Source organism: Mus musculus, chromosome 1 (genome assembly GCF_000001635.26).
Source record: "Mus musculus strain C57BL/6J chromosome 1, GRCm38.p6 C57BL/6J".
Classification (NCBI taxonomy): Eukaryota; Metazoa; Chordata; class Mammalia; order Rodentia; family Muridae; genus Mus; species Mus musculus.
In genome coordinates this window covers 9,666,410-9,692,409 of record NC_000067.6, presented here as the reverse complement: position 1 = coordinate 9,692,409, position 26,000 = coordinate 9,666,410, and the positions used below count along the sequence as shown (strand labels likewise).

The window sequence follows — 26,000 nt, the reverse complement described above, 5'->3', positions numbered from 1 at the left end:
ATGCCAGGTATGCCTGAAATGTTACTATTATTAGATTATGTGTATAAGGTAGATATGAAACATAGATGAGTTTCATCTATAGACTTCTGTTCCATCCCCAGGACATATTATTTTATGCATATGTACATATTTCCAGATCTCCAAACTGAAATCTGAAACAATTTTAGTCTCAAAAATTTTGGATAATGGCTGCTTAACTTGTAAAGCATTTTTCCAGGGGCCTAAAAGAACTTTTACTATAAAACAAAATGGCATTAACTTTTGGTAGAACTTCAAAAATATTTGTGACAAGTGGTTTTATTTTATTTTGATTTTTGTATGTTGGTAATTGAACCTAGGGCCTTGTAAACTCAGCCAAGCACTTTACTATTGATCTATGTCCTCAACTGTGATATATGTGAAATTATTTTGAAGAACTTTACTATTAAAACATTTTGACAGCTAACAAATAAAATCAAGAAAAAATTGTTAGGTTTCTTATCTAATGCATATGTTTTTGGGTATTTTTATTGATTTTTTTTTTTGAGATGAAGTCTTACATAGTACTTACTTACTTACTGGGTAGCCTGGAAGTCATTATGTAAATCAGGCTGGCCTCAAACTCATAGATATCTGCTTACCTCTTTCTCCTGAGTGATAGGGTTAAAGTTGTAAAGTATCATACCTAGCTATTTACATTTTTATTATTTTACAGTATACTTGTTCATCATACCAATATTCGCATATTATTGGCATATAATTTTATATGCAATATGAAGTACTTCTGCATGTACTCATTTGTTTCTTAAGAGCATTGTGAGTTGTTAGATAAATTACCTAAATTTTAAATTTCAGTGTTGATTCTTTTTGGTTTCAGAAACAAGGTTACCTTTGGGTTTTTGTTTGTTTATTTGTTTTCATATAATCATAGAATCTCTCAGTGTAACATGAAAACTGAGAATGAAATAATGGGAGAAAACAAATTATAGAGTTAGTGCAAATTATATTCAAATGTCAGCTCTGTTAATTTAGAGAAAATACTTCTTTGGCCTTCCGCTACTTGCTTCTATAGTATTGTGAGAATTACAAATATAAACAAGGTTGGCACAGTTCCTGACATTTAGCATTTAGTCAGTAAAAGCAAACTCAAGGGCTGGAGAGATGGCTCAGCAGTTAAGAGCACTGACTGCTCTTCTAAAGATCCTGAGTTCAAATCCCAGCATCCACATGGTGGCTCACAACCATCCATAATGAGATCTGATGCCCTCTTCTGGGGTGTCTGAAGACAGCTACAGTGTACTTACATATAATAAATAAATAAATCTTTAAAAAAAGCAAACAATTAGAAGTTATGTATACTAGATTTAAACTAGAGGTTAAAATTTATTTTATTTATATAAGTACACTGTAGCTGTCTTCAGATACACCAGAAGAGGGCTTTAGATCCCATTACAGATGGTTGTGAGCCACCATGTGGTTGATGGGAATTGAACTCAGGACCTCTGGAAGAACAGTCAGTGCTCTTAACCACTGAGCCATCTCTCCAACCCCCTCCCCTCACCCCCAGTTAATTTTTTTTTTTTTTTTTGGTTTTTCGAGACAGGGTTTCTCTGTGTATCCCTGGCTGTCCTGGAATTCACTCTGTAGACCAGGCTGGCCTCGAACTCAGAAATTCTCCTGCCTCTGCCTCCCAAGTGCTAGGATTAAAGGCATGCGCCACTACGCCTGGCCCCCAGTTCATTTTTTAAAGTGTCAATTTTTAATCTACTTAATTGAAGTATAATGTATATCTTCTATGAAAGTGTTTCATGTTTTATTGGTAATTTGAAAGGTATAATTTATAAATATACTTTCACTACCACATAGAGACTAGTGATGCCTTTAAGATGCTTGTACTAAATTGAGCTGCTATGCTTAAAATCTTATATCTGCTTCATATAGTTTAATCCTGTCATTTATTTCTCAATTCTGGATTAATTTTTTATGGACTATGTCTTGCTGCTTGCTGTATTATAAGGATAGTATAGAGGTACATGTCTTAATTTCAAATATGTTGTTTTTAATTTGTAGCCTAAACCTATGATTAATTGAAAGAGCAGAATTGGGATTTTAGGCATGTAAAATAAGCATTGCATATAATAGTTTGATATTGAATATTTTTTTGACTAATATTTGTTCATATGGGTATACTTAAATTTGGGCTAATTTACTTCCTGGAGATATATAGTCAACAATAAAATTGTCCAAATTTTTTCAGAATCGTTCTGATTTTCAGTGCCAACATCGATGGCAGAAGGTTTTAAATCCAGAATTGATAAAGGGTCCTTGGACTAAGGAAGAAGATCAGAGGGTAATATATTCATATTCTTTTGAAAAAATTTATTATTTATTTGTGTATATATGTTTGGGGACATGTATGTGTGTTTATCCTTATGCCACAGCTCACATGTAGAGGTCAAAGGATAATTTGTGGGAACTAGTTCTCTCCTTCCACCCACTGTGTGGGTCTTAGAGATCAAACTTGGTCATCAGGTTTAATGCCAAGTGCCATGGAGCCATTCCTTGCTCCTTGTTCATATTCTTTATGTTCACTGTACTGATGGATTAGATTAATTTTCTTATTAACATGGTTTAACACAAAGTATGATATGTGTGTGTGTGTGTGTGTGTATGCTAAGGTTGGAGGTGGACATACATGTATTGCAAACATATGTGAGGAGGCTGGAGGACTGGTGGTGTTTCTTAAGACAGTATCATTCGGGATTTATTTTTATGACATGGGGGCTCTCATTGGTCTTAAGGTTGCCAAGTAGGAGTAGGTTGGTGGGCCTGTGAGCATTATGGATCTGCCCCATTGCTGGGATTGCATGTATATGCCATTATGCCTGGCTTTTAAAAATGTTGTTTCTGGGTATGGAATTCAGGTTTTCATGCTTGCAAGGAAAGCACTTCAGTAACTGAACCATTTTCCCCAGTGCACACTTTAAGTTTGTTGGTTCTGTTCTTTGGAGGCTATAAGCATAAGAATTGAATGTTGAATGCCTTGAAATGTAGCTTTTTCTCTCCTAGGGCAAGGATAAGTGAGACAATTTATAATAAGTACTGTCCTTTTTGAGAGCTTCATTTACAAAAGGAAAAATACTTTAAAGTTTGGCTTAGCAACATGTCAGGCATAGTTTCCTATCAAAATTTAATTAACATTAAAAATAAATTTTAATTTTATTTTCATATTTAATAACTTGATATATTAGGAAATCACTCTTAATTTTTCCTCTTGACCGTAATGAATCTCATGATTAGACAAGTATCAGGACATCATGTTTCCAGAGGGGTTGTAATAAAAACCAATTATTTGTGCAATAAAAGTTGTTGAAGAATAGAAGCATCTGCTCTCTACTAGGAATTGCTCTTTAATTCTTACCCTTAGCTTTCCTGTTGCTAAGGTGCCTGTGGAATTAGGACATCCTTATACCCATAAGAGCAAACAAACAAAAGTTACTTCATGTGGCTCAGGACTGATCTGACTTTTCTTAATGGGCGATGATAAGTTTTGAAAATGTGATCTGGGGCTAGTGAAGAGGACAGTTGTCTTCTGTCTTCTACATAGTCACTGTGGTTTGTATTTGTCTAACACTCATACTTACAAATCATAAACATGCAAATAATAATAATAAAAATGATTAAGTAAAATACAATGTGAGCTCTGTTAAAAAGATATTTAATGGCTGGATCTAGTACATTGTCTATAATTCTAGCTACTCAGTAGGTCTAGATAGGACATTCATGGCAAGTTTAAGGCCTACCTGGGTAACTTAGTGAGACCCTGTTTAAAAATCGAAATGAAGAAAAGGGCTGGGAATATAATTCATGGTAGAACACTTGTTAAACATACCTAGTACTGGGCAAAAAAGAAAAACCAAAAAGCTGTAATCAAATAATCAAAGCTGTACATTTAACCTTTAAGTCTTATTTTTTAAAAATATGACAAGTAGACACATTTCAAGAAAATTGTGATAGATGTTAAACTTAATTAATCTACCAATACAGAGTGAGCATAATTCTTTGTGATTCATGTGATACTTGACTGGGTCAGAGTAGCAGCGAAGTAGGTGGGCCAAGGAGATGAACTGTTCTTTAAATTTTAGTTAAACTAAAAGCAAACAAAATATAGGACAAATGTACAAATGTTACTTCAGTTACTTCAAATTACTTCAGAATAATTATCTATGAGTAATTAGCCCCTTGAACTTTTTGATGCATTTTGGGTATTGATTTTTGAACTCGTTGAGTGCTGAAGGATAGCTATTATTAACATTACCTTCTGTGAATTATAGTTATAGCTGAAATTTAATCCATGTTTTCTTTTTTTGGTCTTTTGAGACAGGGTTTCTCTGTGTAGCCTTGGCTGTCCTGGAACTCACTCTGTAGACCAGGCTGGCCACCACGCCTTAAGTAGAATTCTTAATTTGGAGTTTTTTTTCTCTTTTTGTTGTTGTTGTTGAGGTGCTTCAGATCAAACCTAGGACCTTGTATTGGGAATAAAAGAAAAACCAAAATGTTCCGTAATGACCCCAACCTTGACTTGTTTGAGTTACATTTTAAAATTCTTTCATAGTAATAGTTTTTCAATCTTTGATTTTGCTTCTTAGGTTATTGAATTAGTTCAGAAATATGGGCCAAAAAGGTGGTCTTTAATTGCAAAACATTTAAAAGGAAGAATAGGCAAGCAGTGCAGAGAAAGATGGCACAATCACCTGAACCCTGAAGTGAAGAAGTCTTCCTGGACAGAAGAAGAAGACAGGATCATATATGAAGCACACAAGCGCCTGGGAAACCGTTGGGCCGAGATTGCTAAGTTACTTCCTGGAAGGTGCTTACATAAATAAGTTTCTGTGCTTCAACATGACCTTGACTACCTTACTATTGAATATATTTTCAAGTATTTCCTTTCTATTATTCACAATTCAAGTTTAGTCTGCATGCTATGAGCAACCATTTGGGTACATTTGTAATTTTGTGGTAAAGAATATAATTTGTACAATAAAATGGTAAAACCTTTAAGCTTTGCAAACATTTCATCTACTCCACAAGTCATGTTTATGTGTTATTGCTGGTAAGGCAGAACTTGTACAGCTGGTGGAGTGATATCTAAATTAGAGATCTCTTTCACATACTGTGCACAAGGCCAGGGGACTACAAGTACTTTGATTGAAGTAAATTCTTGTGAATGCATGTTACGGAAACTTAGCTCTTAAGCTGTGGGAGTAGAATATGAAAGCCCATGTAGCTGAAGTGTAGTATTCTCCTCTGAAGCAGTGACTAAGTGCATTCTCCACTGTACTGTTCAGACACCTTCTGACAGCCACTAGGACTGCAGATCTTATCTTAGGCAATTTCATATCTTAACTCAGAATACATATCCTCATGCTTCATAGCTATAGTCTCTATGTAGTACTTATAGTAACTAATATGCTTTTATATGCATTCCTTAATCTTTGTATACTTTAGAAATATGTAAAGGAAACATTAATGCTTTGTTTCATAGGAAATTAAGATGCAGTATTATATTTTCTTTTGTCCAAGTTACTATCCCTGGGCTGTGAACTTCTGATATATTCAGTATTTTATGCACCTTTTTACTCTGTGTAGAACCTCACTTAGTGCTTTAACAGAGTGGGTTTCTAGTAAGTGTATATTTTATGCAGAATGAAATTTATACTACAAATAGCTTTAGGTTCATCTTTATAAAAAGAACCTTGGGCAAAAAGGGAGCTGATGAACTCATTGTTTAAAAATATAATATTCTGAGAAATAGTTAAGAATATTTGAAATCTGTAACTTGTACTTTTCTTTTTCTTCCTGTCTCTTCTTAATGGAATTGAGGATTGACCCCAGGGCCTCATTCATTATAGACAACTAAACAAGCATGATTTTTTTTTTTTGTTTTTTGTTTTTTGTTTTTTGTTTTTGTTTTTTGGCAGTTTGGGTTTTTTTTCCCATTTCCTGTTGCAAGGCCTTTGTACTTGGTATGCCTTTTATCCAGAGGCTCTTTCTTTTATTTTTTGTTTTTGAGACAGGCTCTTACTATGTTGTCCAGGCTAGCCTTGAATTCCCTCATCTGTTACCTTCAGGCAGATGATCCTACGCCTGCCTTTTTTCCTGTTCTTGTACTGGCAGCTCATCTCCTCTTTGAGGTCTCGTGGCTAGAGATCTTTCTGGTCCACCTATCCAGACTTAACCCCACTGCAATGATAATCTTGTTTTTTATTTCTTTGTTTTTGTCTTTCTTCTGTGTTACTATGCTTTCAGTGAGAATTTAACCTCGGTGACACAAGGGACTAAATACTCAATTTTACCAGTTGTAAAAATATGTCTTATAAGCCGGGCTGTGGTGGCCCACGCCTTTAATCCCAGCACTTGGGAGGCAGAGGCAGGCGGATTTCTGAGTTCGAGGCCAGCCTGGTCTACAAAGTGAGTTCCAGGACAGCTAGGGCTAGACAGAGAAACCCTGTCTCGAAAAACCAAAAAAAAAAAAAAAAGTCTTATATATTTGTTCAAGTTTGTGCTAAAATTTGTAGAATTCCTTTCCCCTTTTAAAATTATATACTTTCATTTCTTAGGACTGATAATTCTATCAAAAATCATTGGAATTCTACCATGCGAAGAAAAGTGGAACAGGAGGGCTATTTACAAGATGGAATAAAATCAGAGCGGTCTTCATCAAAACTTCAACACAAACCTTGTGCGACTATGGACCATTTGCAAACCCAGAATCAGTTTTACATTCCTGTTCAGGCACATATTTTTAATATCTTTATTATTTAAAAACAAGTTCTTTAGTTGCTATATGGGAACTATTGGATTGGGTTGGGCTTTTTTTTTTTTTTTTTTTAGGACAAGTAAATTTTGTTTTGGGGAGTGACATGGATAGACTTAAATTTCTAATCTGAAAAAGTAAGCCATAATTTTGACAAATATTTTAGTACAAATTTCACTTGAAAGTTTCCTTCTATATGTGATTTCCACATTGAGAAATATAGTGCGTGCATATAATAGTACTCTTTAATTCATTTCATTTATGGACATAAAGATGTGCTTTAACATCTATGTCATTTCTCCTCCAACATTGTTCTGTGTAATGTAGTATTGCCTATCTCACAGGTGTGTACAGAGCAGTCTAAAGGAGAAGTAGTAAAACGATCATGGAAACAGTCCTTTGGGAAACAGTAAATAGCTGATCTTTGATCTTGTTACACTGCTCTTTGCCTGAGTGATTTAGCCTTCATTTAGACAGACTCATTAGAGGTTACCCAAATTCAAATTCAGGGAGCTCTCTGTCTTGTCCCCTACAACACACATTTACCCACCTGTAAGAAATATGTTTAGTGATCTTCATAAGACTTGCTTTCCCCTGTCTGTATATGTATTTATAGTAGACAGTTCTTAGTTCTTTTTACATAAAATGTAAAAGGCTGTTAGGACCAAGTAGTATCTCACAAAAGATAGACTTGGGCACAGTGTTAAAGTCTGCTTCCTAAGCCTCAGGTTTCATTTCATTCTACTTTTTATGAACATTACTAAGTTCTTTTAGACTTACTTTTAAAAGAAACAAAGTAGTCACATCTTAATTTATAAATAGGAAAACATGGGACTACAGCAGTGTAGTTAACTGCTGTCATTTGACCTTAAGGATTTTAATGTTTTGTTTTTAAAACATTTTCTTTAAAGTTTTAGATTTCAATAGTGTAAACAGCAAGGTTTTGCTTCTGTCTTAGAAAAATTACCATTTAAAGTTTTTTTGACTTACAGAAAGATAATTTTAAAAATTACTTGTTGCCAAGGGAGTGTTTGACAATCTCAACCACAGTGTGTTGAAGAGGATAAGGGTAGTGTTTAAAATATTAAGAATTGTTTCCCATTTAACAATTTTGAAAACTTTATATAATTTAAATTTTAAACTATTAAGAAGATAATTCTAGCCTGGCAACTTTGGCGCATGCCTTTAATCCCAGCACTTGGGAGGCAGAGGCAGGCGGATTTCTGAGTTCGAGGCCAGCCTGGTCTACAGAGAGAGTTCTAGGACAGCCAGGGCTACACAGAGAAACCCTGTCTCTAAAAACAAAAACAAAAACAAAAATGGATAATTTAGTTTTTCTTAAGAAGTGTGAAGAAAAAATATGTTGGTTTGAAATACTGTGGCAAATTTTCATTGAAAACTTTGAGAAAAATAAGTTCCTAATCTATTGGAGCTTCCAAGTTGAGCAATAACTGATCCTAATTGAGTATTGTCACAGCTAACCTCTAGGTTAGAGCTCAGATAGAATGATTTTTGCATTAGATGATGATTTAGGCCAATATAGAAAGTAGACAGATTATACTTATTTGTATTTGATTGCCAGATTTTTTTTTACAAACATCTCATACATTTTATTAGTGCCCCTAAATTAAAATAAACTTTACAATTTTTATTACCAATGTTTTAGGAATGAGGCAGTGATACTTAGTGTGCTGTCAGAGTGTCTGTTAGGACTACATGCCTGACTCTGATTGGTTTCTACTTGAGTAACAGAAAAAGCCCTCTTTTCTTTTTTTCTTAGAGATTGATAGTAGGTGGTGATAAGAGTATGAACACAATTTATTATCTTCTGTAGGCATTAGGGGAGCCCTCAAAAGCTGACTTTTTAAAACATATGGTAGATGATGTTGGTAACAGACAATTGGCTGATAGAACCAGGACTGGAAGCCAAGTGTGGTGATATATACCTGTAATTTCAGCACTGGGGAGGTGAGGGCAGGAGGACCAGGACTTTGAGACCAGTCTCAGCTATATAGTTAGCTCCAGCTTGCTTGGGCTTCAAGACAAAACCCTGTCTCATAAAATCAAAAGACAAAAATACAAATCTAAATGTAGGTTATTTCCTACACTTAGGGTTTTATCAGTAGATTCTAAGGACAGATGATACAATTATTAAATAAAAAACTATTGTAGTTATGAGTTTTCAAAGTTGCTAGACAATATTCAGTCTCCAGGTTTTTGTTTTGTTGTTGGTTTTTTGTTTTGTTTTGTTTTTCTGATACAGGAGCTCAACATCTAGCCTTGAGATTTTACAGAGTTCTGTCTGCCTCTACCTCTTAAGCATTAAAGGCATGTGCCATCCTTCCCAGTGTTCCACTTTTAATGGACATTTTATCACAACCTTTCTTGACATCAGATTCTTAAAAAAACGTATAACCTCTAGCAATACTTTACTTCTTGTTTCAGATCCCTGGGTATCAGTATGTGTCGCCTGATGGCAATTGTGTTGAACATGTTCAGACATCTGCCTTTATTCAGGTAAGGCTAATTTGTAACAGAACCACAAAGGAAGATAGTAACCATGTGTTGCTTACCTATAATCCCAGTTTTTGAGCTGAGGCAGGAGGATTGCCACAGTTCAAAACAAGCAGAGCTACATAGCAAGTATCAGGCCAGTCAGGGGTACAGAATAAGAAGCAAAAACAATAAAAGTCTAACAAATGAAAAACAGGAATCCTGGTGATATGTACAGACCTGTGATCCCAGCACTTGGGAAGATGAGGCAGGAAGATGCTGTGCCCTCCCTCCACTAAAAACAAAACAAAACAAAGCATTTGACATAGTTTTAGATGTTGAATAGTACTCATTTCCTTATCTATTAAACTAGGATAAAGAACATTGCTGAGTTTTTTTTTTGTGTTTTGTCTTTTTAATTTTTGTTTTTACTGTAAGTATTATTTATCTAAAGGAAAATGTATAAATGGATTTGAAAAATAAAAGCCATAAAAGTATGAGGTGACTAGCAGCACTAGTGTGGCAATTTGTTCACTTTTATAGCTTAAATCATTCAAACAGTTCCTGAATTGTATAAAACACTTTATAATACATTTATCTAAAATATTGCAGAGGTACATTTTTGAAACATAGTTAATGCAATATGTTTTTAGGATCCCCCCTGCTATTCATTTGTAAAAGTATTATGTAGCCCTGGCTGGCCTTGTAGTTGATATGTAGCCCAGATACTCTTATAGTCCTCTGTGGTCCTCCTGTTTGCACCTTCCTACTGTAGGGATTACAGCTGTATGCCATCATGCTGCATGGTTTTAGGTGATGCTGGAGACTCGCCTGGGCTTCTGCATACTAGACAAATTACTACCTGAATTATATCATTACCACTGTTTTTTGTCTTTTTTTTTTTTTTTTTTTGCTTTGTTGAGATAGGGTGCTACCATGTAGCCCAAGGATAGCTTTAAACTTGAAACCCTCCTTTCTTTCTGTTTCCAGAGTGAAGGAATGACAAGTGCACTACCATACCTGAAATAATGCCCCCCCCCATTTAAATTTTCCCAGTTTTCTTTTACAAATTTGAAAATATTTACAAGTACCCTTTTAGATTCCAGAGGAAATGTGGTATAGATTAGTAACATTTGGATTTAGTATTATTAAGCTTTTTATAGGCTGATGAAAACACAATCTTAAAGCAGTTGTGATGGTGCTTGTTTTTCTTTTATTTAACTTATTTTAGCAACCCTTTGTTGATGAAGATCCTGATAAAGAAAAAAAAATAAAGGAGCTCGAGTTGCTTCTTATGTCAGCCGAGAATGAAGTTAGAAGGAAGAGGCTTCCACCTGTAAGGAACGAACTTACGTGTTTGCATTTGATGGTTGGAGTCCTCACATGGACGCGCTCATTCTTTTCACTAGCTGTGGAGGACATTTTCCCATTTAATTTGCAGTTTTGATGTTTCCAGAGTGTTGACATGGTTCTGTATTAGGATACTTTTTTTTTCCTTAAAAAATGTTTCTTAAATCATAAATGACTTAGAGTAAAATCTTTCATTTGTATTTTTTTGTGTGTGTTATATTAGGCTTTTAAAACTTGGTATTACATGTAAGGGTGGATTAAATTGAAAAGCTTGTAAAATACATATAGGTATAGAGAGATAAACTCTAAATTATTTTTATTTTCTTTGAAAAATTGTCTTTCAGTTTATTTAGGCTATGAATCAATAACTAATAGCAGAAGGGAGCATTTGGATTTACATTCTCTAAAGAACTTTTTCAAAAGAAGAAGGCTGATATGGATGCCTTTGATTTAGCCAGAATAACTAGGAGTATTAAATTAAGATAAGCGATATAACTGCTAGTAGAATTAAACACGTTATGCTAGATGGATTAGAGAAAAAAAAGATGTACATTTATACTTGGATAAGAATTTCAGAAGTTTAAACTGATACCTGCAGTCTTTATCTTTAGAGATGGGTTTTCTTAGACTGAGCCTACAGCTCAGTGGCAGAGAATTTATCTAATAGATATTTGATCTTGGGTTCAGTCTTAGCACTCAGAAAACTTGCTTTTCCTCTTCTTGACTTGCGACTTAATGAGAGGGCAAAAATGTTGAGAGTTATGGGAACTTAAGGTAGCATTACTCTGAGAGAATAAAGCGACATGTTCAGTTATTATCACAAAACAACTGGTATTATCTTAGAGGATCTAAGAGGGTATTTAAATGTCATGTTATAATAATTATTATAGGTGAGATTTTACTATAGGAAAGGCAATTTTTGTTTTGAAACTATAACCTATCAGTAAATAATAAGATCGCAAATGTGCATATTTCAATGATAATTTTAGCTCTGTTAAAGAAATGACAAGTAGTCCTTATTTGTAGATGACTATGTCATATTTAAGCCATTTTGGAAATTTTTGGGCTGGGATGTAGCTCAGTGTTAGGAGCCTTTTCCTATGTTTGAGGCCTTTCGCTTTGTCCCCAAATGCTTCAAACCAAAACCAAAACAAAACAAAGTCACGTTTTAAAAATATTAAAAATGTTAATTTCTTCATTTTATTTTATGTGTATGAGTATTATCTGCATGTATATCTGTGTACTGCATATATGAAGTGCCAGAGGAGGACAGAAGAAGGTCTTAGGTCCCCTGAACTGCCATGTAGGTGCTGGGAATCAAACCCAGGTCCTTTGGAAGTGCAGCCAGGGTTCTCAACTGCTGAGTCAACTTTCCAGTCCAGTTTGGTTTTTAAAAAAGTAATAGTGTTGGGGACATGTTAGGGGGGGTATGAGGGATACAGAAGGGGAATAGCGGGTGGAAATGATCAAGGTACATTGTGCACATGTATGAAGTTATCAAAGAATAAATACTTTAAAACTAATAACAGTACCTTAGCTCAGGATGCAGTATATCTGTCTCATTTAATAACAAAACATACTAGCTCAAGTAGTTTACATTTTATATTAAAAGAGAGAAATTTGCTGACTTCTTTTTAAAACTTGATGTCAAAGTATGGCTAAATGGGCTATTTTAAATCCTAGAGGGATGTTACTTTAGCCTGTAGTATAGACTTCATACAAATTTATTTATTTTTTAAACAGATGTATGATAATAACTATTATTATTTTACTGAATTCTATTATGCTGTACTTAGCTATTTCATGTATATACTTGGTGATTCTCATATTAATTAATTAAAGTAGATGGAATTCATTAGAGATTAAGGTTAGGTCTGTATAGTTGCAATGCTGTGGTTTTTCTGTTTGGTCCAGTGGCTTCCATTTTTGTTTGTTTGCTTGTTTGTTTATTTAATGCGTATGGGTATTTTGCCTGCATGTGTGTCTGCATCGTGTGTGCAGTGCTCGTGGAGGTTAGAAGAGAGAGTAAGATCCTTGGAGACTGGAGGTGTGGATGGTTCTGAGCTCACATGTGGGTGCTGGGAACTGAACGTTGAATCCTTGGAACAGCAGCAGATGCTCTTGTCCACAGAGCCATCTGTCAGTCCTGATGCATTTTTAAACAGTAGAAACCATTTATTGAGTGATTTCTTTAAAATGGGCAGTATATTCTTAAGAATATTATTGCTATATGCTATATTTAATGTAAAATATAATTTAAAATTCCTCATGTGCACCAGCCTCATTCTGCACATATGACTGCTGGTTCCCATACTCATTTGCTAAAGATAAAGAATACTTTCATATTTCAGAAAGTTCTATTGAATAGTGCCATACGTGCTACAAGTTATCTTTCCTTCATGAGTCTTCAAGATCTCATTATTATAAGAGCAGGAAACGAGGCTTCCAAGATAAGTAAAATGCCTTGGTCATATTTCTAAAAAGAGAAAGAAAACTAGTATAGCCCCTGATATCAGAGTACTTAATCTGCAATGAGATCAGAGATGAGGAATAGAATATGGTAGGATGAAATAAGTCACTTAGTTTTATAAGAATTGAGGAGAAATATGTACTTTAGATTCACAGTTGGGATATGTTCTTGGAAGAAGTCCTATTTGAACCTAGTTAAAACTCAGGATGACTATCTATTAGCAAGATAGATGAATTAAGGCAGTATTGTAAATAGAAGAGATGAAAGTATATTGTCAGTCACATGGCATACTTCTTAATAGTTAAACTGTCTCTTAAATCAAGACTAGCACTTTTTGTGGATAGTGGGTTAGGGAATATTCTAGATAAAATAACAGTTTGTAAAGAGACTCTCCAGAGTGAAAGAGATCATTCATTGGGGAGTTAAAAATGCTATAGCTTTGGGGAGTTAAAAATGCTATAGCTTTGTAGTCACATAGAAGGAGAGTTGTAAGTGGACTTGTGGAATGAAGTTTGTAAAGAAAATGAGGCCAGGTTTTAGGTCTTTGTTATGTTAAGTGGTAATTTTATTGAGACAGTGACTTTATACTTAAAATTTATTTAGGAAATCTAGCTAAGTTATGAGATTTAGTGGAAACAAATTATATACTAATATTGAAGAAAGACTGTATTTGGGTACTATATATTTTTAGCTAAAATAATGTGAAGTATGTTATTGAAATTTTTCATTTAGAATCTAAATTTATGCCTACATTGAGAATAGCAAATAATACTCAAATTTCTTTTGTACTTTTAGCAACCTGGAAGCTTTTCTAGCTGGTCTGGTAGTTTCCTCATGGATGATAGTATGTCTAACACACTGAATAATCTGGAGGAACACACTACTGAGTTTTATAGCATGGATGAAAATCAGACTGTTTCTGCTCAGCAGAATTCACCCACAAAGTTCCTAGCTGTAGAAGCAAATGCCGTGCTGTCTTCTCTACAGACCATCCCAGAATTCGCAGAAACTCTGGAACTAATTGAATCGGTAAGTTTGAAGTTGTGAAATTAATTATGTGATCTAATGTAGAAGCTTAGTTTAAATATTTAATAAACATGTACCAACTTAATGTTAAGCATTGCCTAATTTTGATCTCTTTTGTAAAGGTTTCTGGCAAAAATATTAAAGGTTTAAGTTCTTAAGTGTGTATCTTAAAAAGATGTTTTTATAATTAAAAACAATTCATTGTTTATTAGATTACACAAATTACACAAATATATTAAAGTGTTCGAAATTAGGGAAACTATAAAGAGGAAAATTAAAATCCCCTGTACATTTAGTCTTGATCATTTGATGTATATAAACACAAATATATAACTCATGTTATATTTTTATCTTTTACTTATATTATGAGCCTGTCTTTGGTTTCTCAGCATACATATAATTTTTAAAAATTAATTAATTATTTTATTTATTTCTTCCTGAATGTTGTCCCTGATCTTCCCTCTCAGAGTTCTTTTCCCCATTCTACCTCCCCTTTGCCACTAAGATATTCATTCTTTTTTTTTTTAAGGGATTTTTTTATTAGATAATTTCTTCACTTACATTTCAAATGCTATCCCCAAATCCCCCTATACCCTCCCCCCGCCCTGCTGCCCAACCCATCCACTCCCTCTTCCTGGCCCTGGCATTCCCCTGTACTGGGGCATATGATCTTCCCAATACCAAGGGCCTCTCCTCCCATTGATGACTGACTAGGCCATCCTCTGCTACGTATGTAACTAGAGACACAGCTCTGGGGGTACTGGTTAGTTCATATTGTTGGCCCTCCTATAGGGTTGCAGGCCCCTTTAGCTCCTTGGGTACTTTCTCTAGCTCCTCCATTGGCAGCCCTGTGTTCCATCCAATAGCTGACTGTGAGCATCCACTTCTGTGTTTTCCAGGCATTGGCATAGCCTCACAAGAGAGAGCTATGTTAGCGTCCTGTCAGGAAAATCTTTCTGGCATATGCAATAGTGTCTGGGTTTGGTGGTTGTATATGGGATGGGTCCCCGGGTGGGACAGTCTCTGGATGTCTTTCCTTCCATCTCAGCTCCAAACTTTGTCTCTGTAACTCTATCCATGGGTATTTTACATATAATTTTTGAGCAAGATCTAACTGTATATTCCTGTCTGGCCTGAAACTCATTATGAGACCAGGCTGTCTTTGAACTTACAGAAATCTGTCTGCTTCTGTTTCCTGAGTGCTGGGATTAAAGTGTGTGTCCATGTCTGGATCTTAAATATATTTCTTAAACATGAATTTTAGATGCTTTATAGTACTCCTTTATATGACCGAAAGGCAGTTGATTTACTCAATGCATCATTGTAATTGTGCATTTTGAGGGTATCTAGATTTTCAGTATCACCAACAAGTAATACTAATAGAGGATGTGTTGTTGAGTCATGACAATTATGTGCTTGGCTGAATGGAATTTCTAAATCAAAGTATATGTTCCATATACATATTACCAAATGGTTATAGAGTTTCATGGTGTTTTCTTGTTAAATAGAATGGTTGTATGATAAATTATTTTTTTTAATAATAGCCTAAAATAATCTGTTCTTTTTATGTAAAATATTCTGATAGAAAATTTCAGCTACTGCATTAGATGAAACATTATCTTGGTATTATAAAAAATTGTAGTATTTTCTAAGGTGGTTATGCTTAATTAAAGAAAGATGTTTAGACAAAGCTTGCTTTTACTGGTTAAAAATGAGTAGCTTTTTTCTTTGGTTTCTCTGTATAGCCTGGCTGTCCTGGAACTCACTCTGTAGACCAGGCTGGCCTCAAACTCAGAAATCTGCCTGCCTCTGCTCCCAAGTGCTGGGATTAAAAGCATGGGCCACCACTGCCTGGCTGTAAATAACTTGTTAAAAATTATTATCATGTGTTACTAAACTGTTAAGAGCTTAACTTTATTAAGAGTTCATTTTTTTGTAGGATCCTGTAGCATGGAGTGATGTTACCAGTTTTGATCTTTCTGATGCTGCTGCTTCTCCTGTCAAGTCTACTCCAGTTAAATTAATGAGAATTCAACATAATGAAGGAGCCATGGAATGCCAGTTTAACGTCAGTCTTGTACTTGAAGGGAAAAAGAACAGTCGTAATGGTGGAGACAGTGAAGCTATTCCTTTAACATCCCCAAATGTGGTCAAGTTTAGCACTCCTCCAACCATCCTCAGAAAGAAGAAAAGAATTCGAGTGGGTCAGTCTGCAGGCAGTGAGCTTGGCGATGGCTCACTTAGCGAAGTTGGTAATGCAGCACTCAAACACACACCAGTGAAAACACTACCATTTTCTCCTTCTCAGGTACAAGTGTTTTACATTTGCCGATGGTGACTAAGTTAGACCTTTAGTATCTTTAAAAGCAATTGACTGTTTTTTTTTAAATCCACAAAAATAGATATGTTTAATTGTATGCATGAGAATGGTAAACCCAGAAAGTCAGAAAGGGTAATATTCGCATCACAGCACCATAGACTTTCAAGAGTTAAAAGGGAAGTTTCCTTTGTCATGTAGTCCTATTTCTCGATAAGACTGAGGAAAACTGGCCCCTAAAAAGTAAAATGATTTATTTGCCCAAAGGTCTCTAATGCAGAGCTGAGACTAAGATCTAGTATGACTCTTTGATTCTTGATTGTTCAGCATATATTCCTGACATGGTATAAAGAGACCTTATCAGCAATTTAGATTTTCATTTATATGTTAATTTTCCTCTTTGACAGTCTTTGGAAGAAATGAAGATAGCAGTTTACTCTAAGAATCTCATGTTTTGATGTCCAAGACCATCTGCTTTAGTCCTTAGTGATGTTCCAAGGAGCAGATGTATACATTAGGATTATTTTTTTATTGGGCACTTGTTATATTCCAGGCTGTGTGTCTCTTCTTACAGCATCTCCTGTTAATCTTCTTTCAAATGACATTGGAAGCCAAAGGGAGTAAGTTTTAAAATGAAGCAACTTGTGTTTTGATATTTTAATTTCTTCCCTGTTGCTGAGATAAAATATCCTGACAAGCAATGTAAGGAGGAAAGGATAGAATTATTTTAGCCCCCAGTTCCAGGTGACAATGTTGTGGAAGTCACAGTGGTAGAATTTGAGACAGCTGCGCATGTCAATATCCACTATGAGTGCGTGCATGAATACATGCTGCTGTTGCTGCTCAGCTTCGTTTCTGAGGCCCTCCAGAATCTGCTACTAGGGGAATGGTTCTTCCACTTTTAGGCTGAGTTTTGCCACCTCATTTAACCCAATTAAGGGCCTCACAAGCTAGCACAAGCCCATTTCCCAGATGATTCTAGGTTTTGTCAAGTTGACAGCATTAATCATCACATAAATGTTAAAAGAGAAGTAGGGAGCTTAATGATCAAATATGGAGAATTCTGGAATTTATTGAAGGTTTGTTTTAAGGTTGGGAAGGTGGTAGGTATGGTAGTACATAATAGCTACTGTGGTCTGAAAATGTTTGAGATAATCCAATTTGCATGGTCTACAACGTCCTTTAGCTCTCAAGTTCAGAATTATCCCAGGGAAAGTTTCCACTTCCAGAGCTTTATATGTTAGTAGTTTTTACTGAAGTCGATTCTATCTAGAAAGCAAGTAGATGATACTTATATCCCATGACATTTGGATTTCATCCTGTGAAAGACTTTGATATTTAATTCTAGGTGAGGTGATTCAAATATTAGGAGACAGGAGTGATAGAGCTTGAGTAGATTGCACTTGTAAGTGGCACTCTTGAAGCAATTTCTACTTCCTCATATCACTACTGCTAGTCTGCTAGCTACAAAAGTAAATTAGGATTTCATAGTAGTATGAAATGTTAAGTCTCATTGTATAGTTTAGAAAGTGATCTCATGTATTGTCTGCTTAAAGTATCTGGTCTGTCTTCTAGACAGGCAAGTTTGCCTGGCATTTAACTTTCAATAAATAAGCTAATTGGTGTCTTTACAGGTATGCACATACACCCAGTCTGTTATTCTATTCTGAGTTCAAGATACTCGGAGAGAAAAATGCACTTGGCCTTATTCACAGTTGTTTTTTTCAATTATACTCTTATCTCAGACCAGGAGATAGTTGTTGTAACAACTCTCGATGGCTTCTGTAGATCAGTACTTGATGTGCACTGCTTTATATTTTTGTGCTATTAGAAAGCATGACCGAGTTTCTGTAATGTTTAGTATGTGCTTATCTGCTCAAAGTGCTGGGAGGCAGCAGTCAACAGAACACAAATGTCTTGCCTTTATGAAGCTTAATTTCCAAGAAGTAGCATGTAAATGTAATATTACTGATAATCTTTTCCTAAAACAATAGAGAAGTCTTAGCAGTTTGATATTTATACAGGAACTTTGATGTTCTAAAAATTGTCTGAATTCACTTCCTCATTTAGTTTTTTAACACATGTCCTGGAAATGAACAACTTAATATAGAAAACCCTTCCTTTACATCAACCCCAATTTGTGGGCAGAAAGTTCTCATTACAACTCCTCTTCAGAAGGAAGCAACCCCCAAAGATCAAAAAGAAAATGTAGGGTAAGTCTGTATTAAATAATTATGTTAGGAAAAACTGGAAGCATGTTAGAAGTATGTCAGCATTTTATTCAAATGAATGGTGTATCCATAATCTTTAGTTCTATAGGATTTAGAAGTTTGTAATTGTTGTTTTTAAAGTCACATCCTCTTGTTTCTGTAGAATACTGGAAACTGGCTAAATTTAGCATAAAAATTTTATTGCAAGCAAAATATTCTTAGTACTTTTTTCTAAGTCATTTTTTCTTTAAAATTATACGAGTATAACCGACTCTAGACAACCATACTTTAGATAGCTCTGTGTGATGCATTAAAAATCATATGTCTGGTCTACAGAGTGAGTTCCAGGACAGCCAGGGCTACACAGAGAAACCCTGTCTTGGAAAAAAAAAACCCAAAAAACAAACAAACAAACAACAACAACAAATCATGTCTATATAAAAATATAGCTTATGCTTTTTATGGCTTTGCTTTTGTTAACATTTATGACCTCACATGTGACAATAATATAAATATCTGAATGACTGACTAGATTCAGAACTCCTACTATTAGAAGATCTATACTGGGCACCACACCAAGAACTCCTACTCCTTTTAAGAATGCACTTGCTGCTCAGGAAAAAAAATATGGACCTCTTAAAATTGTGGTATGTATACTCTTTATTCTCAAGCACTTTTCTAGTTTTAATTTAAAAAACTGGGTTTTATCATTTTGAAATTTTTAGTATTAAAAAAGTGTACATTGAAATGGAAACATTTTGTTTCTTAATTTATAAATATGAGTTTGTTTAATCTTCCTTGGTCTTTAGATAACCCTTTACTTGGCTTATTTTAAATTTTTATGTTCTCGTGTTAACTAGAAGAAAACAGTTGTTAGTGGCATGCTTAATGTTAAAACACGTATGTAGTAGTTTAGTAGTTTCACTGTAGTAGAATTAATATTTTGACATATCTAATCTCTTAAATAATGTTGCATAGGAAACTAATGGGTCAGGGAATCTTCTTGAAGTTCAGTTTTTTCTTCTATGTACAAGGGAGGTGGGGAAGGAATTTCTGGCCGTTGCCTTTTAAAATCTTTAAAAATAATTTAGTCCCAGCCACTTGCCTTTTTGGAAGAAGACATTCGAGAAGTTTTAAAAGAAGAAACTGGAACAGATATATTCCTCAAAGAGGAAGATGAACCTGCTTATAAAAGCTGCAAACAGGAGGTAACCTTGAGTATTGTGTATGCATTTCTTTTCAGAGTTAGTTAGAGGCGGGTCTTTATGTAATTTTGGCTGCCCTCAAACTTCCAAACGCCCGCCATCACTTTCTGAGAACGGTGATTGCAGATGTGCTTCCCATCCCAGCTCTTCCAGTATTGTTGTAGTCAGTGTTTACCATGTTGGAGAGACTTGGCTATAATGTGACCCTGTAAATTACTTTTCTTAGCACTCTGCATCTGTGAAGAAGGTCAGAAAATCCCTTGCCTTAGAGAGCTGGGACAAAGAAGAACCAGGGACTCAACTGCTAACTGAAGACATTTCAGACATGCAGGTTTGTAAAGAATTCATATATGTTTTTAAATGGCTGTCTTAAGTCATAATTGTTCTCATTTCATATGGATTGCTTGGCCAGATAATTTAAAAGAGAGTTACAGAAAATTTAGGGTTATTTTGCCTAGTTCAGAGAGAATCTATTATCTGTGAAGAATATATGATTTTTTTAAACTTGTTTTATTTTGAGAAGTTAGATTTTTGTATGATATCAAAAAGTGGAGGTTCATAAAGCTTTAAGTTTTAGTATTTTATGAAATTACCAAATATTACTATAGCACTAGAAATGTATTTATGTAATTACCAAGCTATTACTATAGAACTTAGTGAGATGTTATTATAGAGCCAGATGCTTCCTAGTAGGGCAGTGAGCAGGGCTTCTATTACCATTCACTCAGTAGTTTCTTGTCTCTGTTTTTGAATTAGTTATTTTCCTCTTTCTTTTTTCTCTTAGTCAGAAAATATTCTTACAACATCTTTATTAATGATACCATTATTGGAAATACATGACAATAGGTGCAACTTGACTCCTGAAAAACAAGATATAAATTCAGCCAACAAAACATATACACTTAATAAAAAGAGACCAAACCCTAACCCTTGTAAAGCTGTCAAATTGGAAAAGAGTCTTCAGGTATGGATTCATAAATTTCTTGAGTGATTTTTGTTATTGTTTAGTCAATGATCACTTAAACTTACTGATCACAAGTTATCCTTTTTCTTTTAAAGTTGAAATTGACAAGTACAACAAAGAATGACTATTTTGTCACTGAAAGCAGGCTTGGGTTTGAGAGAGACTCATTCATCAGTGCACATGTCGTCTATACAACTGGAACTGTAGTCGGAGATTTTTTGGCTATTTTGTTTGTTTTGGGTTTTTTTTTTTTTTGCTCATTTTTGTTGTTGTTTTGAGACAGGATCTCACCTCATTATGTAGCTGAGCTTGAACTCATATATGCAGCTTCAGCTTCCTAAATCCTGGGGCACAGACTTTTGACACCATGCCTGGCCCTTCGGTGATTCCCTAATTTATTTTGTGTGTGTAGATATTTAAATCCACTTCTGATAAGTAATTGGAAACATTTCAGCATGATTTTGTTTGTATAATGGCTCCCAATAAACTTCGTGGATTAAAACTATAAAACAAAACAAAACAAAACAAAATCCCCCTATTCCTGTGTGTTCAGTAAATAGATGAAAATGAAGGCTAGAGAAATTCTTATCCTGTTATTTTAGGAGTTTTCCCAGAGAGGAAAATTAGAGAAGAAGATTTCTTCTTTATGCCACACTATATGCAGAGTAAATTCTGACATTTAAGCATTTCTTGAAAACATCTTTGGCAATCAGATATAGTAGCTACTTGTCTGTCTTAAGCTATGGCTTTCAGAGAGTGACATAATACATGCCCTTAGTTGTTTAAAATGTTTTTAATTCCCGGTGTTTAGTTAACTTAGAGCTCCTTGGAAAAGTTCACTATATAGTAGCTCTTATATATTAATATAGGAACTTTTATTCTTTAATAAGGAAGAAAACAAAGAAGGTGCACTCCTTGTTCACATTTAACATTAGATCTTCCCTTTAAGTTAGTCTGTCTCTGTCTGTCTCTGTCTCTGTCTCTGTCTCTGTCTCTGTCTCTGTCTCTGTCTCTTTTTTTCTGGCACTGGAGTCCAAACCTGGGCTCGCACATGCTAGACAAATACTCTACCAATGAGCTACATCTCCAACTCCTTTTTTTGTTTACAAAACTAGAGGGCAAAAAGGGATTATTTTTTTCCCTATTATCCATTTGCTTTGTGGGGAGTTGTTGGGAACAAAACTATTATACTGTCATTATAGGCCAGTGAACAGTGTACATAATTGTAATAATTACACAAAATTATCATAAATATTTTAGTATGTATTTAAAATAAAGCATCTCATTTAAAAAGATTCAATGTTATCAAAACATTTTTAATGCAATTACTTACAAAATTCCTAGACAAAACAATTGATTTTTGGAAGTCTAGTTGTATGGATTGGCAATGTGGCTTAGTGGGTAGAGCTGCCAAACCTGATGGCCTGGGTTCAGTTCTGCAGCCCACATGGCAGAATGAGAGGACTAACTTTTGAAAGTTGTCTTGATTTCCGCGTATGTTATGTGCCCCCCCTTTGGTATTTAATTTTACTAATCTTCATATCTCTATTCACCTTTCCTTCATAGTCAAATTGTGAATGGGAAACAGTGGTATATGGGAAGACAGAAGACCAACTTATCATGACTGAACAAGCGAGAAGATATCTGAGTACTTACACAGCTACCAGCAGCACATCAAGAGCTCTAATACTCTAACTGTTACTAAAGCTGATAAAATGCCCTACCCCTTTACTGTATTTTATGCTAAATTAGGTTGCAATGAAATTTGTCTCAATTAATTCTTTTAAAGGTTTTAATACATCCCTAAAATGGTTCACGTTTTTTTCTATATTGAACAGGCAAAAAACTAATAAGCTACTTAAAGTAAGGGGTAGGCAAATTTATTATTTATATGTTTAAGAAATGAGAGTTTTAAAATTTGTTTTAAAGAACAAAATGGGAAAATAAGCATGTTTCTGGATATTCCATAGTAAATTCTCACATAATTTCTTTACAGGATATATGTTGCTACTGTCTCAAGGCTGTAGTCTGTTATAAACAAGTTAAGTATGTGTGACCTCTGAAAGTCTACATTTAGGAAGCACAGAGGCTTTATGAAGTACTTTTGCATGTGTGCTGATTTACTAAGACTACCATTCATAAAGAAACACAGTGGGAAGGAGTCTCAAGGAAGCTAGAAGTTGCACTACTAATTTTGGTATTTTTCAGAAACAATGAAATTAACTACAGTGTTAAGGATATTTATTTGTGCATAGTACTAAAAATGCATTGAAAATGGGCTTTTTCTTACTAGTAAAGAGTCAGTATTTCTTCATAAGTCTCAGAAGAGCTGAGAATTTTGTTGAATGTATTGTACAGTATATAGGAGCAAGAAAACTTTGTAAATTGGAAAGATGTCTGTTTTTATAACTTATTTTCATTTTTAAAGCTTAAATGTAGATATTTATATATACAGGGTGTCTAGAAGCCAGTGTTGTTTCTTGCCATTACAGCTAACATAGTAAACAATAACTTTGACTTTCAAGTATGAAATAGTTAAGTTATAGCTGCAAAGAATACAATATCTAAACTGTATGTCACATCTACCTAAATATTGCACTATATCCTTTAAATCATGTTGGTTTTAAAGTAGTTCTAAAATGTACTAAATAATAATTTAATATTTTCTTTTTAAATTATATTGGAGGGTCATATAAATTAATCTGGTGAATTGTATATGTGTTTGAAATTTTCATTTTGTTTAAAAAACAATACGGTACCTTGTTCCCTAAAACAGTCTGCACTTAGAAGTTTATTGTATTTACTCAATGTTTCAGAAGTAGAAAATATTATCTTTATTTATACAAATATTTTTGTCCTTTTATAAATGTTTTGTGTTTCCAGATTACAACATTTGCTTCAGTTGCCTGTTTAGGTGTTTGCACTTATTTTATCTCTTTTTGAAAGAATGTCTTTGCTTATGTGGTAGAGATTTTATGTAATTTTTTGAGATGTATAATGGTGTGCTGTCAACCTAAACACTGACAGGCAAATAGAATTGTACACTGTAGTTTGAATTATTTATAATTGACACACTCTCTCCCTCTCCACTCCTGAAGTATGCTGCTATAGAAAGTAGCAGAATCGGCTTGCTGCTATGAGAGATGGAAAGAGCGACCACCACTTGCACTGTGTGAAAAGATAAGCAAATGATGGCACGTTCTCAAGTTAACTAATGGATTCAACTATTCCCAAGCAGATTCTTACAAAGACCAAAACACCACTATGCCTCAAAACCAAACCAAACAGCTTAAGATTTTTAAAACTCTATTTATCTGTTAATAGAAATGGGACTACTGAATATTTTAATGCCTAGTTCTTCAACAGTAGACCTAAAGGGTTTTAAGCTTTAAATCCAATTGCTAGTTTTTGCATACTATATGTTAGTGAGAAGTAAAGAATATGTGTGGTGGTATTAAGATTATGCCTTCTTGATAACAATAGGTAAAACAATTTGAATCTTCTTAGCATGTTAAATGTTTATTTTTTCTAATTAATGAACTTCTCACAGAAATTTTGCTTTGTAAAACCAATGATTGTGGAAAAAAATCTATATATCATTTCAGTTACTTTGGGGTAACAATAGCACATAATTCCTTTTTTAAAAAATGTAGCCTTCAGCTGATTGGATGTAATAATCTCCAGTGGCCAAAGTATATAACTCAGACACGTTACATATTCTAAAACATAATTTTTCTTGAGCATTAAGTTAACACAAATGTTAATGTATTATACATAAGCTTCAGCTTATGGGACAGAGTACATATTTGGGTTGGTATTGGTTGAATCCTCCAGTTAACTGCTTTGTTGTTGTTTTTTTTTTTTTTTTTTTTTTTTGCAAGATTTGTAATCATAAAACTGTTAGGCATCTTAAGTCATCTTTTTCTACTGTTCATTTATATTCTTCAGTTTTCTGAAGATGCCAGACGTACAGGTAGCAGCCATTCATGCATGGAAACTGACTTCACACATACCAATACTGCATTTTGTTGTAAGGTTTTCACATTAATACAGCAATTACACTGATTAAATTGAGTTTTTTTAATATATGAAAAACTTTGCATTGTAAGAGAATCTTGCAGACAATGTTGAAATCTATTAACATCCAAATAAAAGCATCTGTGTACAAGCTGGCTTGGCATTGCTCATTTCACTGTGGCTCTGAGTAAGGGATTTGATTGAACCCTTAAGACCTGAGTTTAACATTGAGTTCTTAGAACTCCCTTTACAGGAATTTCATCTATTAATAAATGTGGCCTCTCCATCAGCCTTCATGCAGAAACATTTTCAACTTCCTTTTATTTTATTTTTTTGAGGTTTTAAAAAAAATTTATCAGTTATTTTGTTTATTTACATTCAAATGTTTTCCTCCTTCCTGGTATTCTCTCTAAAAACACCTCATCCCACTCCCCTCCCACCTGCCTCCACAAAGGCCCTTCCCCATCCACCCACCCACTGGAGCCCCACCACCCTAGAATTTCTCTAAGCTGGGGCATCAGACCTTCGCAGAACCAAGGGCCTCCCCATCCTTTGATTGCAGACAAGGCCATCCTCTGCTGCATATGCAGCTGGAGCCATGGGTCTCTCCATGTGTATTCTTTGATTGGTGGTTTAGTCTCTGGGAGCTCTGGGGTTTCTGGTTTGTTGACGTTGTTCTTTCTATGGGGTTGCAAACCCCTTCAGCTCCTTCAGTCCTTCCCTTATCTCTTCCATCTGGGTCCTCTGCTCAGTCTGATGATTGGCTGCAAGCATCCTCATCTGCATTCATTGGGCTCTGGCACAGCCTCTCAGGTGACAGCTATACTGGGGTCCTTCTGCAAGAATTTCTTAGCATCAGCAATAGTTTCTGGGTTTGCTTTCTACAGATGGGATGAATCCATATTTGGGGCAGTATCTGGATGCCCTTTCCTCCAGTCTTTGCTCCATTCTTTGTCCCTGCATTTCCTCACAAAATCATTAGAGTGTTATCTGGGAAGGGTCAAATGGCCACAAGTTAGGTTTTGGAAATATTGCATTATCTTGATGAGTTCACCACCATTATTTAGTTTTTAGGTTTAGCAATCTGTTGGAATTAAGTTGCTGAAAATGAATTTGCCTCTCAGTAGAAGTCTTACATAATTTTTTAAAGAC

General features: G+C 34.7%; 1 protein-coding gene across 5 annotated transcripts in view; it reads left to right on the top strand.

Annotated features, from left to right (window-relative positions):
- The window catches only part of Mybl1 (myeloblastosis oncogene-like 1), a 33,033-nt gene extending 8,030 nt beyond the window's left edge, over positions 1 to 25,003 (top strand). Inside the window, exons 4-16 of one of the 5 annotated variants that reach the window (NM_008651.3) lie at positions 2,237 to 2,329; positions 4,629 to 4,849; positions 6,600 to 6,774; positions 9,242 to 9,313; positions 10,521 to 10,625; positions 13,905 to 14,138; positions 16,075 to 16,443; positions 18,523 to 18,665; positions 19,195 to 19,309; positions 19,754 to 19,870; positions 20,094 to 20,198; positions 20,652 to 20,831; positions 22,398 to 24,999. In NM_008651.3, coding sequence (NP_032677.2) covers positions 2,237 to 2,329; positions 4,629 to 4,849; positions 6,600 to 6,774; positions 9,242 to 9,313; positions 10,521 to 10,625; positions 13,905 to 14,138; positions 16,075 to 16,443; positions 18,523 to 18,665; positions 19,195 to 19,309; positions 19,754 to 19,870; positions 20,094 to 20,198; positions 20,652 to 20,831; positions 22,398 to 22,526 — 2,058 coding nt within the window. In that variant the 3' untranslated portion in view covers positions 22,527 to 24,999. Of the gene's footprint in view, positions 1 to 2,236; positions 2,330 to 4,628; positions 4,850 to 6,599; positions 6,775 to 6,897; positions 9,125 to 9,241; positions 9,314 to 10,520; positions 10,626 to 13,904; positions 14,139 to 16,074; positions 16,444 to 18,522; positions 18,666 to 19,194; positions 19,310 to 19,753; positions 19,871 to 20,093; positions 20,199 to 20,651; positions 20,832 to 22,397 lie in introns of those variants that run through there. The other 4 variants (XM_006495461.1, NM_001290397.1, XM_011238349.2 and 1 more) reach the window with 4 other exon arrangements.
- The last annotated feature ends 997 nt before the right edge of the window (positions 25,004 to 26,000 follow it).